This window comes from Meriones unguiculatus, chromosome 8 (assembly GCF_030254825.1).
Source record: "Meriones unguiculatus strain TT.TT164.6M chromosome 8, Bangor_MerUng_6.1, whole genome shotgun sequence".
NCBI lineage: Eukaryota > Metazoa > Chordata > Mammalia > Rodentia > Muridae > Meriones > Meriones unguiculatus.
This window is the reverse complement of record NC_083356.1, coordinates 120,346,937-120,364,304: the sequence shown is the minus strand read 5'-3', so window position 1 is coordinate 120,364,304 and position 17,368 is coordinate 120,346,937. Positions and strand designations below refer to the sequence as shown.

The window sequence follows — 17,368 nt, the reverse complement described above, 5'->3', positions numbered from 1 at the left end:
TGCGTAAACCCACCTTCATCTCATGAACTCCTTTACACTTCTGAATCTTTACTTCTTATTTGAAAGATCCTCAAAACTAATGAGAACAGGGCGTTTATCTGCTGTTGTTCCATATTCCCCAGGCAGTTCTGACCACTTTCTTCATCCTCCTTTGGCATTGAAAACCTTTCTTTTCCCCTCAGATGACCTTAGCGAGCAGCCAAGCAGGCAAGCAGAAACTATAGACACTCTTCTCTGCTGTCCCTGTGCGATAAGCATGGCGGCGTGGGCATCCCTGGAGCCTCTGTGTAGGCTTTAAAGAAATCTCCCGTTGCTTGTAGAAACAGGTGTGTTCAGCAGCAGGCAGAGGTATCTACACGGGTTCAGGGTTCAAATTCTGACCTGTGGGGGATGTCTGAGATAATAGTACGGATACAGGAAAACTGCCCCTTCTACAATCACCCACATTTGTCTTGTCTTTCAACCTGTGCGCTTAGCAACCTATTAATTCTGATGCTTGTGATTTTATCTGATAATTTATCTGATAATTTCTTCCCAAGCCCACAGGAAGCCCAAATTCCTGAGTCAACAAGGCAAGGCACCCATAGACTACATTGAAAGCACAGCCTTTAGAAAGGACACGTGGTTTCCGATCCCTTCAGTGCCCCCGTGCTCAATTATCTCAGGGCCTAGCTGGCATATCCACTCCTATTCCTAAGGAAATTTGTCCTAAAAAGGTATTCCGAACCTGGTGAGATTGAAGTTTGAAGCTGCAGGCAGTGCAGGGGGGGCCTCCTAGCCTGGATTTCAAAGTGAGCACACGCATGCTGGTTTGGCTGAGGTGCCGGATCGAACCCAGGTCCTTGCGTGCCAGGCACGAGATGTACAGCTGGCTGGGCATTGTCCTTGGCAGCCCCTCGTCTTAAAGTTTGACTGGCTCAAGCACGGAGGAGAGGAGCGGGGAGGACTGACCACACAGTCACCTGTGGATCCTCTGAACGGACCTGGGTGCCTGAGCGATGGATTGTAGTTAGGTAGGCACTGTCACTGTGGTCGTCATTGTCCGGTGCAGAATGCCAAGCAGCGCAGGTAGCAATACCGCCCCATCCGAGTAAGCTGAAAGCAAGCGTTCCATCCGTGTCTTTATTACAAAAGCCGTTCAGCACCAAGAAGAGAGGCCGCGTTGAGTTGCACAGCAGAAGTTTGTGTGCCTCGTGGTGACAAAGCTGCATGTGTCACCAAGGGAGAGGAAGACAGCTGGTTAGTCTGTAGGCAGCACAACCCTCTGGCTGCGGTTCTCATGAGCCGTCCCTCTCAAATCTAAAAAAGCCTCAACACTAGCCAGGCGGTGGCGACACGCACCCTTAATCAAAGCACTCAGGAGGCAGTGAGGCCAGCCTGGTCTACAGAAGGAGTTCTGGGACAGCCAGGGCTACACAGAGAAACCCTGTCTCAAAAACAAACAACAAATAACTCTCAACCCTGGAAAGTATATATTAGGCAAGAGAATTCATTCCGAAGCTGAACTGATAAAAGAATTACAGCAGTCTAGTGAGGGCCTCCAGGGAGCCCTCCTCTAGGGAACCCACGGGAGCCTGAGATTTGTTGCAATCCATCCCACACTTCTGCTAGAATTGGACCGTTACTCACCAGCTTCCCCAGTACCGAGAGCTTCAGCTCTGGGTGGGTTCTTTGGATGGATATGTTTTCGGATGTCCCTCTGGAGAATTTATCAGTGGCTGTTCTTAAGTTCTCCCCCCCCCCAATCTTTTTCTTCTTCTTCCCTTCCTTTTCTGAAATATTATTGCTTTTTATTTTCCTGAACATCATTTTAGAGGGTAATGTCTTTGCAGAAGCAATTTGCCACGGTTCGGGGGGCTGGACTCTCGCGCTCATTTGTCTTAGCAGTGGACTGCAGACTCACCAACTGGGTCTTCCTAACGCTTGCCTTGCCGGCAACTGGGTACTGGATCCGTGAAAGGAAGCGTGTGGCCCCTACCTCGGGGCATGGCCCTTGTTTACAGTGCCTGCAGCGTGACTCACAGTGCCCAGATGACTTCGGTGGCCGTTTGCTTTGTTGGAAAGTAGTTAGGGTTAAATATAAACGCCCTCACCAGTGTTGCATATCAAGTGGAATTAGTTTTTACTATCTTTAGGACTTTCTTGATCATGGACTCAGGACATTTTATAGAGGGCTTTACGGCGCTGGCTCTGGCACTGTTTTTCCTCTGTTCTGGCTGCAGGAGGCAGCATGATACCTTAGCATTTCTAATCAGAAAGACTCAGAATCTGGCTCTCCCGTTTTTTAATGCCTGAACTGAGGAACTCAGCATTTGGGCCTTCAGTTTCCCACATACAGTAGCAGGCCTGTTCCAATTTCTTGAATATTGTAATCATTCCTTCTCACTAACAAGATCTAGTCCGTTTTCAGTAAGCTTTCTTTCTTTTCTTAAAGCCAACTAACACTTTTAGAATAAGATAAGATTATTGTTGTAGGCGTGCTGTAGTGCTCCAGTAGATCCTGAAGAGAATTCTTCTGTGGAGGGCTAGGAGTGTGGGAGGAAAGAGCTATTATGTATTCATCTCTGGTAAGAAACCTGCACACATATATCAAAAAAGCACAAAAAACATGTAAAGAATAAAAGCTACCCATTAAAAAAAAAAAGATTATTGTTGTTAGCAGTATTCAGAGTACCCACAAACTGGAAACATCCCAGTGGTCCTGGTATGAGGATGGATGGGAAAATGGTAGCGTGGCCACAGAATACAAAATTCCTCACCGGCAAGAGGAAAACCGTCTACGGGTCTGCGTGAGAACATGGCCCGCTAAGAGCGATTACATTGGTCAGAAGCAGCCAGACACACATTAGAGCCTACTGCCTCTTTCTATACAGCCCCCTAAAGACAAACCATCTTTCTGAGGATGGAAATCAGGGCAGCGTTCTCTGCTGATGGGAGGGTCTTGACTGCATAGGTAATACAGAAAACCTTTAGGGGTGAAAGAAAGGTCGTAAGTCTTGATCGGGTATCATTTATACCAGTGTATATATTGGCTGAAACATGTCAACCCAAACAATGAAATTGAGAATTTACTTTACACAAATTATACCTCAGTTTAAAGAAAAGGCAAGTCTCTCCTCCATTGCATCTTTAATTTTCTAATGATTTTTTTTTGGGGGGGGTGTCTCTCAGGATGCAGTGACCATCTGTACCCTGGGAATTGGGACAGCCTTTGGAGAGTCTATTCTGGACAATACACCTCGCCATGCAACCATCGTTACCAGGGAGAGCAGTGAGCTCCTCCGCATTGAACAGGAAGACTTCAAGGCACTATGGGAGGTGAGCCCCAAGGCTTCCTGTCAATTAATGCAGTTTCCAGAGAGAGAGAGAGAGAGCACTGTCGCGTGGATAATGGCGCAACAGTCAAGCCTTAATGTGTGCTGTTGTGAGCTGGTGGACGGAATTTAATTTTCAAAACTTGTTTTTGAAATGAGTGAGTGAAAAAGCCATTTTGACACAAGACATCCATTTTTTTTGTTGCTAATTTAGTGCTTGCTCGATTTTCTGTGGCTTGACATACCTTATAATTATTTCTTGAATGACCATAGAGTGTTTTATGAATTTTCTCTGTCCTATTCCACAGATGTATTCTTAACCAGGGAACAAAATACTTTGACATTTTCTTTTGCATTTTAAAAATCATTATTGACACATTCCCTGAGAAAGTGGAATGAATGGGGTTAACATCTGGCTCATTTGAATGCTTTTAAAAATGATGTGCTCTGTAATAAGGTATGGAAAATGGGGGGCCATAGAGATGTCTGGTCACTTGCCAACTTCAAAATGCATAGGTGGCCCAGCAGTGGAGGCATGCTGCCGGTCTTGCTGGCTTTTGCTTTTCCCGACGCTTCCCAGCATCCCTTGGGGCCCAGCGCTCATTTACAGGAAGTGTGAAGAATACATCATCTTCTATGCAGTCATGGCAGATAGAGCACTCACAAAGGCCTGGCCGAGCCTGGTGTCTTTTATGCTGTCATCCCTTTTCAGCTCCTTTAGCTTTGGATTTTAACCCGTGGCGGCTCCTTGTCTTTGTCCCTGGCTCAGTACGTCCAGGAGTTAACCCATCCAGCCGGCAGGCTTCACCACTCGTTCCAGCGCGGCTAAGATTTCAAACTTGATCTAAAAAGAATTTTGTGTAATCAAATAGTTTCCCCCCGGAGCCAAACAAATGACTGGTACATTGCGGAAAGCTTGCCTGCAGGTGGATGAGCGATGATGGTGCACCTTAAAAGTCATGCGAAGCTTTGGAAGGCCTTGCTGGTGAGGCCTGTTACTTTTATTCTTGGCGGCCGTGAATAAATTGTGAGGTTGCTTGTTTGAAACGTTTCTCTTAGAAAATATTAAAGAGCTCCAACTGCTCTGTAAAGTTCAGAGACAAAGCTCTTTTTTTTTTTTTTTTTTTTAAGGAAAGAAAAGTGAAACTCAGTTTATGAGAGGTGTGTTGGCAAAGATAGGTTGTCAATCAGAAGAAGCCAGGCTTGAGGCACATAAGCCTTCGGCGGGGGAGGGGAGTTGTCTTTCATTTTAAAAGATAAACTGAAAAGTCTTATACATAACGGGAATTTGGGAAACTGACTTAAGTAAGAAAGGAAGTCATTCCTGAAGGTAGCATGTGCCACAGTAGCCACTCTGTCTGCGACCAGTCATTTATCAGCCTGATAGGGGAGCTTTGGGGAAACACAGAAAAACATATTTCAGTTAGGAGCCTGCCGTGCTCTAAAGGAAGGTCTTGAGAAGCTGCTGCCGATGAACACTAGAGCAATCTATAAGACTGTTTTTCAGACTAAATAATAATAATGCAATGAGCGTTTGCTATGGATACGTAGCCCGGAAGTGAATTCGCAGCTGCAGTCGCTTCATCTTGCTTTTCTTCTGAGCCTCTTCAATGTTAGTTAACAAGACATCATGACATTTCATCCCAAGTATTCAGTCTCAAGGAAATTAGTGTCCTGCTACAACCCATAATATTATTATGTGCATTTGGAGTGAATAGTAGTACCCTAATGTCAAATACTAACCAGTCTGTATTTCACATTTCCCAATTGTTCTAAAAATATGTTTTATAGGTGTGATTTTCTTTGTTTTCAAACTAGGCCTAGGTGAAAATGAAAACAAAACATTATTATATTTGATTGTCTATATTTGATTGCTCTGCTTAGCTTTCTCTGTGTCTCTTTATGTCTCTTCTCTGCTCTTTTCTCTCTTTTTTCTCTTTATTTTCATCTCCCCTTGTTGTTGGCTTCTTTGAGAGACCTGTCCAATCATTGAACATTTTATTTGATTGCCTGGTAGTAGGAATGGGTTGCTGGTGAATACAGCAGGAGGCTCACGAGGGCTGTCTGCTTTTGGTGATGCTTCTGCCTTTCGGATCACTTAGGGACGATTTTTTTTTTTTTTTGCGGGGGGGAATAGGGTTTCTCTGTGCAGCCTGATTATCCTGGACAGGCTGGCCTCAAACTCACAGGGATCTGCCTGCCTCTGCCTCCCTGAGTGCTGGGATCAAAGGTGTGCTCCACCACGCCCTGATCTAGGGACCAATTCTTAAATGAGAGGACTGATCCCGAGAGCTGTCCCGGCTGTCCCAGCTGTCCCAAACCTCTCCCACCTTTCCGGCTCTGTGGAACACCCCTCATCTGTAACCTGAGAGCCTGCCTTCTGATCTCTCTAGTCAGTGGCTCAGCCGTGATGGGGACTACATCCAGAGAGCCCTTCAGAGCTGAAAGGAGGGGATGTTTCTGATCCTGACTTCTCTTGCAGGTCAGCAGCTGGAGGCTTGTACCAGGAGGGCACAGTCAGGTGCTGCTTTCCGGTTGCCTGCTTGTGTAACGCAGGGAGCGAGTGAGGTGTTCCTTCAGTGTTTAAACCATTTGGAGTGAAAATTCACTCAGCCTCTCGTGTGGCAGCCTGTTAATCAAGGCTTTATTAAAGAGCATCCATGTGCATACACAGCGACTATAATCCTGGGAAACTGTACAAGTCTAAAGGAGCTTCTCAGGAGAGCCTGAATGGTGCTCACTTTAAGGCTTATTTATTCAACAAATGCTAAGTAGCTCCCTCGTGTCAGGCATCAGGGAGCAAGCCCGGCAGAGCCCTGTTTCCAGGGCGGCGGGGCCGCTGCTTAGAGGAGATAGCAAGAAAGGCAACAATGCGGTTTCAGACCGTGCTGCGCCGCTGTCAGTGGATTTCGCTTCTATTCTCCGAATGTTGAGATATACCATGAGGAGCACTAACTGCAAGCAAAATATTCGATAATCAAATACTTTCTCCTTGATTATGCCAGGTAATATGGTTTATAAGTCAGCCATCCATGTGCTGCTAAGTGCCTCTGTTAGTAAACCTAAAGTCCAGCCTCGCTCTGAAACCCGGGTTGGACCTGTAAGAAAGCATGTTTGAAGGGAGCATCTAGCCTCCGAACACAAGAACGTCGCTGACCTATGACCCTCAGAGAGGCCTCCAACCAGGTTCAGAGCTCGGAGCTGAGGGGAGGTCAGAACCTCGGTCTGGCTCTAAATTTGCACGTTCATGTCTCTCATCTGGACATTTGCGTTGGAGCAATGACATAGGGCCGGTCCATTCTATGGCAAGAAGCCTTATATTTAGCTTGGGGTCCTTATATTAGCTGCTCGCTCCACTCAGAGGGGGTAGGAGGAGCTGAAATTGTGGTTCTTAGTCATTAGCAGAGGGCACAGCCTACGAATGTGTGGTCAGCTGCATGAACACTTTGATATTTCATTCCCAGGACCCGAGTAGCTGGAGAAAGTGCAGAAATCTGGGGGAAATCCCTCTCCGTGTGTGTGTGTGTGTGGGGGATCGGAAGGTGGGCTCCCGGGGCTTACACAGGTCCTCACGAATAGTGCTCACAGTGGGTTTTGCAATCCTGTTTAATTCCATTGCAAGGACTCCTGCCTTTTCATGGTCTCTATGTTCTTAGTCAAAATAGGCAGCTCTGGGGTATTTAAAAATTATCATGATGAGACCTGAAACGTTTCCCAACATCTAACTATGGCGCAGCATGAAGCTTCTTGTTTCTCTGTCTTCTATCTTCCTAAGGAAAACGGATTTCTTCTCCTTTCTTCTGATGTTTTAGTTTCTGATTTATGGCTTGATTTGCAGGTGCTGGGATGGTCCATTGGAAAGTCACTCGTGATTTTTTTAGCTGAAGTGAATTGTGGCACATTTCCTCTTCTCGTGCCTCTTTGACACATCACCCAGGCTCTAAAACATCTGAGTTTCTGGAAGGGAAAGACAGACAAGGAGAGGTGAGGGACTGGAGTGATGGGAGACAGTGACATTTCTGAATTTCATCCAGGAGAAAATGAACTTGAAAGTCTTGGGCAACCAGTTTTAGTTCTTGAGACCACCATCACTCACAATTTAAACTTCTTGACAGCGGTGGCGTTCTTTGGCTCAGTGAGGGAAGCCAAATGGCGAAGCAGTTAAGCGGAGACCTGGGAATTTAAACCAGTTATTAATAGTTGATTCAAGATTATAGGTATTTATGATGGATGGTGGTTCTTGGGATAAATATAAAACTGATTTATCATCCAGTTCTGGGAATCTCCTAGTGCTTACAGCCTGAGAGCTTCGGCTGACCTGGAACACTGGCTCTCAGCCTCCCTAAGGCTGCCACCCTTCAATACGGCTTCTCATGTTGTGGTGACCCCCCAACCATAAATTTATTTTGTTGCTGCTTCAGAACCGTAATTTCGCTAGTTGTGACTCATAATGTAAAAATATGACATGCGGGAGATCCGATATGCGACACCTGTGAAAAGGCTGCTTGTCCCTGTCCCCCAAAGGGGTCACGATCCGTCGTCAGTCAGTAGAGACCATTGATTTAGATGAACTGTGGTGGCGGTGATGGGGGGTTCTATGAGTTTCCTTTTCTATATTTTACACTGTGTGCACGTGAAAATGCTTTTGGGGTTATTTTGAGAGCTTTGCAAAGTAATGAGTCCAGTGCGTTCAAAGAAGTGGATTGGAGAGGCCATGTTGGTCAAATTCGGAAGAGACCTTATTGGGACATCCTAGAGCAAACAGTCTACTACCTGGCACCAGCCTTTCAATTGCATAAATGTCATTCTGGATTTTTCCCCCTTTACTCTGAGTCCTATTTGAGCATGTTCAAATAATAAATATTTATGAAGAAAATTTTGAAAATTTGAAGATGGTAATGAAATTATAGCATTTAAAACAGAGTATTTTAAAGTTATAAACTGAGCCTTTTTAGTGAACGTGGCAACTTAGCCGCGATTGTTATCTGTACAGTTGTTAGTATTCTACCGTGATTTTATCACTCCTGGGAGGTGGTGAATGGCAAGGCTTAGCCTCCAAATATTCCTGTGGCTTCAGGAATAGCCACAGCACCGTTTCATGTCTCATGAGATATACAATTCAAATGGCTAAAGAAATGAGTAGATCTGGGTGTGTTGGTGCCCATCTTTTCCCCTGGCTTTTGGGAGGCAGAGGCAGGTGGATCTCTGAGTTCGAGGACAGCCTGGTCTACAGAGTGAGCCCCAAACCAGCCGGGGCTACACAGAGAGACCCTGTCTTTAAAAACAAACAAAAATTAAATAAATAAATAGAAGAACTTGTTTCTGTCTTAGGACAGCAATCTGTAAACAGGGCTATTTTTCAGAGCCATGAAGGCTATTGAAGAAAGGCGTTTGTGTATCACTATTCCCCAATTTTTAGGGTGGTATTTTGTCTAGAAGACTCTACCAGATATGTTGGCAATTATGAAAAGCTTTTTAGCTGCATTTCTTCACTGCCTCCTTTACACATACGGGGGACAAAGCAGCTTTCCATTAACAGTCTTTCCAGCCACCGTGAGGACAAGAATTGTCGACATGACAGCGGCTTGATGTTGGTCGGCCGGCATGTGTTAAAAGCTACACTGTAACTGTGCCTTCAGCAGGCATCTGCGCCTGCCAGAGTTGGCTCGATGCTCCTATCTGTCTGCGGCTGTCAGGAACGTGAAAGCCAGGTACTAAAAACACAGTCTCTGAGAGCCCAAGTGTCAGGAGTCCCCGCGTGGGTGCCGTGGCTCCCTTTCAGCATGCTCACGACAGGTTGCTCTGCTTTTGAATTAGTGATTAGTTCGGAGACCAGCATTTCAGATGGTCATCAGTGGCCCTAAAGGACATTGTCCCAGGTGGCACTGGAACTTGGAACCAGAGGACCCTGCTTCTCCTGAGGCAGGGGACTGTGCTGACTCTTGGCGGCTTTGGATTTTCTACTGTAGGGTTACTTCCCAGGCCAGAAATTTGCATCAAAGGCCCAAGAAAAATACATCCAAAAATAAACATGAAAGCCAAGACTGCATGCCAGGAACTCCAGCCACACACATCCTGTTGGCTGGCTCCCCTGTCTCTCTCCTCACAGCTCTGATTCTTTTAAACCAAACGGAAGCCTGCTCCAATGACTTGGACCTGAGGCCGGCACAAAGGTCTCCTCCTCAGCCCTCGAGTGTCTCCATGGTGTGAGAGAAGTTATTCAGATCCAGAAAGGAAAGGAGTGAAGCTGGTAGGTCCTAACTAAAGTTAAAAAAAAAAAAAAAAAAAAGGAAATCTTTCACTACCTGTGAATGGCCAAGCTTTCCTGGAGAGCCTTCGGCACTGCTTCCTCCCTGTGGACTCAGAGGCTATCTGAGGGATTTGAGTAGGGACCTGTCGCTGATGAAGGTCCGCTCTGCTGTTCGGATCAAGGCTGGCTGCTTGCTGGATGCCTGAGGACTTCCAGCGACGGACGCATGCGCCACGAGGTCAGAAGGGTCTCTGATTCTTTAGTGAAGGGTGGGAGATTGGGGAAGCGTTGTGTGTCACAGCTTCTGTTTGGCTTGAGGAACTATGCTCCGGAATGTTTCTGGCTTCTCAGATTATGTTCTGCCAGACCTAACCACACGCCACAGCAGTTTGTTTGTGGCATCTGTATTGGGCATCTTTGTTTGTGGCATCTGTATTGGGGGACGGGGTGAGTGGCGGTTCATCTGTTTTTCAGATGGCAGCATGATTTTTAATACATTTCTTGAGGATATAGTTCACAAGTATGCAGAATTATATTAAGTGCATCAAGAATTACAGATATAATGTATAAATATGTGTTTATCCTGTAACATATTTGAATGGCATCACATTGAAAACAAACCTGGGGAAGGGGACTGATTGAGGCTTGCTGGTATTTCACTCTCTGGACGCCTGGTAGGTTTTCTGCCGGTGGCTCTCGGATTATTAAAAAGCCTTTTGGTGTTTGTGGGAATCCTGTTACATTATTGATGACCTGGAAGTCCTTCCAGCTCTCCACGCTGCGGCCCCAGCGTTTGACAGAAGTTTCTCGGGGGGTCTGGACGGATCGAGGCTCGGCTGGCAGGTGTCGGGCATACCCAGATGCCGCTCGGCAGGCCAATCAGCAGGGTGCTGTAACCAGCCAGCGTCACCCTTCCTGGCCCAGGCTCCTGCAGATGTTCGTTTTTGTCAGTGAGCAGCTCTGCGTGGGACCCTTGGGGTTATGTTAACCATTTTTAAACGCTCCTTGACCATGATCTCTCTCCGGGTTGTTGACACCCATCCTAGCCTGTCTCCTGAGGACCTCCCAGTGGCCCTAAACAGTCACTCAGTCACCCCCTCAGGACAGGGTACCCTTCTAAATAGCTACTCAACCCCCTTCTATGAAGGGACCATAACACTTGCAGAAAACATACTTGGTTCTCATCATGGGGAGCTACAGAATCCACTCCAGCTCTCTCTGTGGCTTATAGTGCTGTAAAGACAGACAGATAGAGCTATAGATAGACAGACAGACAAGCACGAACATCAAAACAAAATGAACCGAGAAAGACAAGCCAAAAAGTACTCGGAGAAAGCATGCTGGAGGTCACAGAGGCGCTCAGGGAGACGGATTTCCGCCCAGCGTCTCATTTCACACACAGAAGTCTCGGCTTGTGGATTCTGTGTGGCTCAGTAGGCAGTTTCTCAGCCTCCCTTAAGCACTGGGCCAGTGAAAGCAAATGACAGTGCTGGAGGAGGCTAGTCCCCTGGGAGAGGGCAGGTTCCTTCCTCTGATGTGTCTCTGCGCTTTGAGTTCTCCTCCTCTGTGGTCCGCTGGGCCTCTCCGTGGACCTCATGGCTTGGGTCATGTGCTGTGTCTCCAAACAGTAGCTTTTGTTTTTCTGTTTGGATTCAGTCATCATCTGGAGAACTCTACTCTGAGGCTTAATGGTCCCTCAGGCAAAAGCCATTCTGGCTGGGAAAATGTTAAGAGCTTGAGACTTCCAGAAGGAACCCGTGGTGAGGGACAGAGGATTTGTTAAGCTCATTATGTGTAGAAAACCCTTGGTCACGCGATGATCTTGCTTCCCCGGGGTCCAGATTCCACAGCAGGCTTGGGGCACCTGGGCTGAGGACGTCTGACATCCAGGAAGACTGCAGGAAATGGGTTCACTGTGCTGGCCTCTGAGTTCCGGAAATCTTGCCCAGCTTGACCTCCCTGACCTCAGGGTTTACAGCAGTCTAGCCCAAACCAGTAAATGTCAGATGGACCTTCCAAGGCCGTTCATGTGGTCTGGCCTGAAATGCTGATCTATGCTTGACTTCACCCAGCACCGCTGGGCGAGTTTCACTGTGCATCACTGTGAAAGAGAAATCTCTCTGCTTCCAGTCGGGGACACCTACGGGAGGAGGTCAATATTGTTACTTAATGTGTGTTACCTGGTAAAAGCACTGGTGTTCCCTCCCTTTTGGTTTGCAGATGAGAGAAGGCAGAACCACAAATGATACGGATGGAGGGTTTAAAATATAAGGTAATGGGACATAGTTTGTCAGAATATATTATTTGGAAGGGAAGAAGAACTCTTGGCATCTTTCTGGTTCTACATTAGAATCATCAGGGGGAGCTTAAAAATAATATTCCCCTGCCTGTGCCTGCCCTACTACACTAAAGAGATCTGAAACTCTGGAAAAGGTGGGCCCAGCCCCGTGGCCTTTTAAAGTGCCCTCAGTGGGTCTCCAGGCAGCCTTTGCATGGAGGCATTTGCTCGTCCGTCACGCCTCTCATTTCAGAGTGCGCATGGCTGGTGTCCTCACCCAGGGCTTGGGCCCTGCAAATGTTCTCTTGCTCACAGTTAGATTTCCTAGTGTCACTCTTCCTTCTCTCACAGACATTCTACTTTCAAATCAGGCTTCTGCCACACTTAAATGGTGGTAGTGGTCAGCACTTGAGTGAGAGCGTGGGGGCCATTCATGAGTTCCAGGGTGCCTATGACCTCACATCCTCCTGGCTGCTGTCAGCGCAACGGTGCTGATGCTGTTTCGCATCAGCTCCTGGGGAAGTCCACAGTGCCCCAGCGAGAGGGGAAGGCAGGCAGGCAGGCAAGCCGTGTGTAGATATTATAGAGTCTGGGATTTATGCGTTTTCTGAGAATACTGGGAGCCTTCGACTGTCCCCGGTCTGTGGTTTGAGAATTACTTCTTTAGGAAACATTTCTAGAGAAACAACACTAATTTGAAAAGTGTATAAACGTCTAATTCTTGATAAGTCTGATTGTATTTGTTTTCCTTGTCCTCTTCTCCTGAGCTATATTCTGGCCCTATTGCATTTTTTTTCCCAGTGACTTCCATTCTGTCACCAAAACCATCTGAGTGTGGCTATTACATCTCACCTTGGCAAGCATGACCATAGTACATATGCATGTATGTAAGCCTATGTGTGCATGTGTAACGTGTGAGTGTGTGTGAGTGCATTTATGTGTGTGAGAGTGTAAGGATTACTATTGGAAAAAAATCTTTCTTTGGCTGTTAGAAGGGCCAGGCTTTCTTGTTCATCTCTTTGCTGGCTATATTGCCTCTTTTTCTTCATACCATTCATACTCACAGTTACATTTGTGTGACAATTCATATGGATGCTTCATTTGATTGGGACATTTATATTTGTTAATAATTAATGTACATGTTATTTGCAAATAAGTTTGACCTTCAATCATCATATTTTATGGAAATTCATTTAAAAACCCATTAAGTTCACTGTAAACACTGCTCCTCTGTGGTTTTTAAAACTTTGTCTTGAAAGCCACTGTCTTCCTTCCATTCCTAGAAGGTTTGAGAAGTCACGTGGCGTCGTGTAGTTAGTAGACGTGTATGAACTGAATGAAGTTTTGAAACCTTCCACTGTCTCAGAACTCTCAAATGCTCTAAGTCTCCCCCGCCCCCGAGTTTCACAGAGTATTTTAAAGAAGGCAGAGCTCCTTTAGGCAGAGGTCCCAGGGAGTAGGGTACCATCAGAGATGGCTGTTTAAGAGTTAATAAAGCTACTGGGATGAAGGCCTGGGTGGGGTGAGGGTGGGAAGGAACCAATCAGTCCAGTTTTCCAGAGGTCTCAAGGTTTCAGCTACATCCTTAGTAATCCAAGGACCAGACATTCTCAGGAATCCAAAACAAAATCCAACTTGTCATCAAGTGGAGGTGAAAAGCAGCCGGTCCCCACCTGAAGCAGACAGAAGAATGGACACCCCGGAGTAAAACAGCTCCAGAGGCTGCTGAGGACTTCTACTTTGCCTCTTCATCTGGGGTCCACTTGCTATAGGCGGAAGACACCTCAGAGGGTATCTTTTAGTCTTGCTATGGCCACCACAGGGTTGCTAGATTTAGGGGTCACAGCCTAAAAGTTAAAAGAGTTCAGAGTTAAAAGAGCCAAGTCAATAGAAGAGAAGCAGAAAAAGGAGATTTCATCAACGGGGCCACACTGGAAAGAGAGACAGAAGTTCCATTGGCACTCCCGCCTCCCCACCTCCCCTCTCCCCATCCCAACTCCCCACCCTCACCGCACCTGCTTCCCCGAAACTGCCTACCCAAGTGCATATTTATGCTGTAAACTTTACATTTAAATTTAAAAAATTTTAAATCTGTATATTGTTTTAAGATAAAAAGAAAACATTTCTCTGTCTCCTTTGCTGCTGCCACTCCTATCCCAGCTCCTTCCCTGCCCCATTCTTTTCTCTCCTCCCCGCCCCATCCTCTTCCTCTTTTTGGTATACCAGGACTTCTGGCAGGCTGGACAGGTGCTGATCCACAGACCCACACTCTCAGCTCTCCAGTTGTTTCTTATAACCTCTATCTGGACCCTCTTTCAGGATGTACACCAACATTTTCTTAAGATTTCTCTTCTGGGCTTTCATAAGATGGATGGTCCCATCCGCTCCACTCTTGTAGAGCCTGGGTTTCTATAGGGTGTCAGTGACTAGCAGCTAGTGGAAGGCTGGATGGAGGTCTGGGTTCTGACTCACCCCTGTGTCATACTCCCCCTCCCAAACATTTTATTGGTAGAAGGTGTCACATATGTAATGGCTAGCATTCTTAATAAGATAGTGATTAGCAAATGATAAGCGATACATTAAAATCCTTTGGCAAAGCCCTGATGATCTTGGCTACCAATCAGTACCCAGGGGTTTCAATAGTCCGTGCCTTGCTTTTTAATACATTTGAAAAGAAAATTTTAGCATAAATGGAAATTCACCTTCTTAAACTCTTTCGTTTGTTGCTTTAGACTTTCTTCTCCTTCATCTGAGTTCCTTCACCAGAATTTATCTGAAACATCAGACTCATCTTTATCTCTTCAACTTTTTATTTAAACATTCAGAAAAAAAAGAATGAAAGAAAGAGAGAGAGAAAGAAAGAAAACAGTCCACCCTGCATACAGTCAGTCCTGTGTTCCTCTGGTACTACATCTGTGGATTCAACCAACCTTAGTAATACCATCCAGGGGTCCAGACATGACTTGGTTTAGGGATCTGGATGATGTTCTCTGCCAGTTAAAGAATTAAAAAGCAGGAAAAATCTGAAGCCCAACAGGTAGCAGCAGAGAAAGCAGTTCAGTCAGGATCCGTAGTTGAAAGAAGGCACCTGTTGGGGGTAATGAGACAGACAGAGAAAAAGACCCTCTGCAAAGCAGAGGGGAGACCCCGAAAACCAACTATTTATCCTCTTCTTGAGGGTTTGTTTAGTTTGTTTTCATTTTAAGGCTCTGAAGTGTTCCCCTCTTCTACTTTAGGGTTGGCCACTTTGAAGACAGATAGGATGACTGGTCCACAACTGTTACGTGACATGTCCTGGTCTGGCCTTGAACTTGTTGAGCCAGCCCATCAGCAGAAGGCCTGCTGGTTAGAGGCAAAAGCTGCCAGGCTTTTGTTTTAAGTCGGAAGGTTGAGAGGTTGGCCACCTTATTATCTGGCCATGGTCCCTACCGAGGAGTCTGTCTAATTCCAGGCCTCTCAGTAGGTTGAAATATTTGGATAAAATGTGCCTGAACATGCGTAGACTTTCCTGTTATTGTTTTGTGAACAGTACAGTGTAGTGGCTGGTTGGGAGTAATTTACACTGTGTCAGCTATTAGTGGTAATATAGACTTGATTTAAAGCTCAGCATGGGGGAGCAAGCCTGTAATCCAAGAATTTAGGAGGTGGATTTAGTAATTTAGTAATCTGTAGTTTAAAGTTAGCATGGGCTATAAGCAAGACTCTATCTAAAAAAATAAAACACACACACAAACAAATAAAAGTATTTCAGAGGCTGTGCATAGGATTTTGCAAACTTTATGTTCTATGGGAGAGACTTGAGCCTCTGTGAATTTTCGTGTTTGGGAGGGGTCTTAGCATTAACCCTGCACACGCAGCAAGGGAAGACTGCTTTTGGGCACTTGGAAGCTTGTCGCAGATGACTGATGGCTTGCCGTTTAGATTTCAGGTTGCCTTTCCCCTGCTTCTCGTCCTAACTAGTCCCTTTGTAACTGGGCCTATTCCTCAGAAATAGGCCTTCGTGAGGACTAAGAAGTTTTGTTGTGGTTTCCATTAAAATGTTTGTTTTTTTTTTAAAGAGTTATTGTGTGTGTGTATTTGCGTATATGTGTGTTTGTGTGTGTGAGTATGTGTGTGTTTGCTTCCATGTGTGTATCACACAAGGTCGGAAGAGGGTACCAGATGGCCTAGAGCTGGGGTTGTGAGTCACTCACTATGTAGGTGCTAGGAACCCAGGGCAAGATCAGCCAGCGCTCTTAACTCCTGAGGCATGCCTCCAGTCCCCGACAGGCGGGTTTTGAAATCCTCTCCTCTCTCGTGACCCATCCCACGGTATTTTAGAGGTCACAGCATGCACCACTGCGCCGGGCTAGTGCTGGGCTTCTTATAGGAGTCCTGGGATCTGAACTTTATGTTTATGTAGCAAGGACTTTACCGCTGAGTTACCTTCCCAGACCAAGAATTTTTGTGGTTCTATTAAAATCTTGTTAGGATCAATCAGTGCGTGCCTCTGATACAAAATTTTAAAAGGACAACAAGGCTTGCAAGAAAGTCAGTGGTTTTCATGGCCCCCACTGCATCACCATTTCCCTCACTAGAACAGCCCTCTTCCAGGCTTCTGCCAGTCTTTAACTGACCATTGGGCAGGACCTCCAAAATGTCCATGACTCTTCTCAACTCCTTAGAACGAAAACAACTTAACCTAAAAAAAAAAAAAGTAAAATTTGGTAACATTTTGAGATAATAATTTTCACATAAATCAACCGTAACATACTTGCAAGGATGTAAATTATTCACTCTTTTTTTGTTTACTGTTTCACTAAAACCTGCTCGTCCTATCAGCATTAAATCTGAGAATGTTATTCCAAAATGTTGACTATGTTACAAACTGAAAAATTGAACCAAGGATGTAAGAGACGTTGCTGAATAATCAGTATTAACTTGTGGCTTTCAGGAACTGGTGTTCAGAATATTAAAAGAGTAAATATGAAAGGGCCTTCAGTGTTTATAGAGACATCGGTCACTGGGGCTGTGGGCTAGCACTGGCATCATGCTAGGAGTGGGCCATGAGAGATCCTCTTTGCATTAATTTTCTGTGAGATTATGCCTGTAAATAACTTGTCCAGACTGTCTATATTTCCAGGGCTGATGTCTACGTACCCGTCAAAGGCAGGCAGTCCTTCTGTTGTGGATGACCTTGCAGCCATGGCCCTTTGGAGAATAAATATTTATGGTGACAGTGGGGCTGTCATGAGTTGAGTTCATAAAATTGAATCAGGGTTTTGACGTCTGGCATGGTCTTCTCGCTTAATCTCATTGTGCTCACTATGGTTCCCATGCTGTAAATCAGGTGGAATAAATGCCCAGAGAATGGAAAAGGAGCAGGAATGATAGTGGGAAGGATAGATAGCCTTTGTTTATTAGAATGATTCTTCATTGGGTGCCTTCTTTTTTTTTTTTCAGGCTACAATTCCCTAGATCTTGCTGTTCTGTCTTTATTTTTAAGAAGCAAATCTAAAACAGATTTGAATTAAGGGGTAAGAAAAA

General features: G+C 45.6%; 1 protein-coding gene across 6 annotated transcripts in view; it reads left to right on the top strand.

Moving 5' to 3' along the window:
- The window catches only part of Rapgef4 (Rap guanine nucleotide exchange factor 4), a 266,011-nt gene that overhangs the window by 58,527 nt on the left and 190,116 nt on the right, over positions 1–17,368 (top strand). For 4 of the 6 annotated variants that reach the window (XM_060390453.1, XM_060390452.1, XM_060390457.1 and 1 more), the window contains exon 4: positions 3,172–3,318. In XM_060390453.1, the coding sequence (XP_060246436.1) occupies positions 3,172–3,318 (147 nt within the window). Of the gene's footprint in view, positions 1–3,171; positions 3,319–9,581; positions 9,803–17,368 lie in introns of those variants that run through there. The other 2 variants (XM_060390454.1, XM_060390455.1) reach the window with 2 other exon arrangements.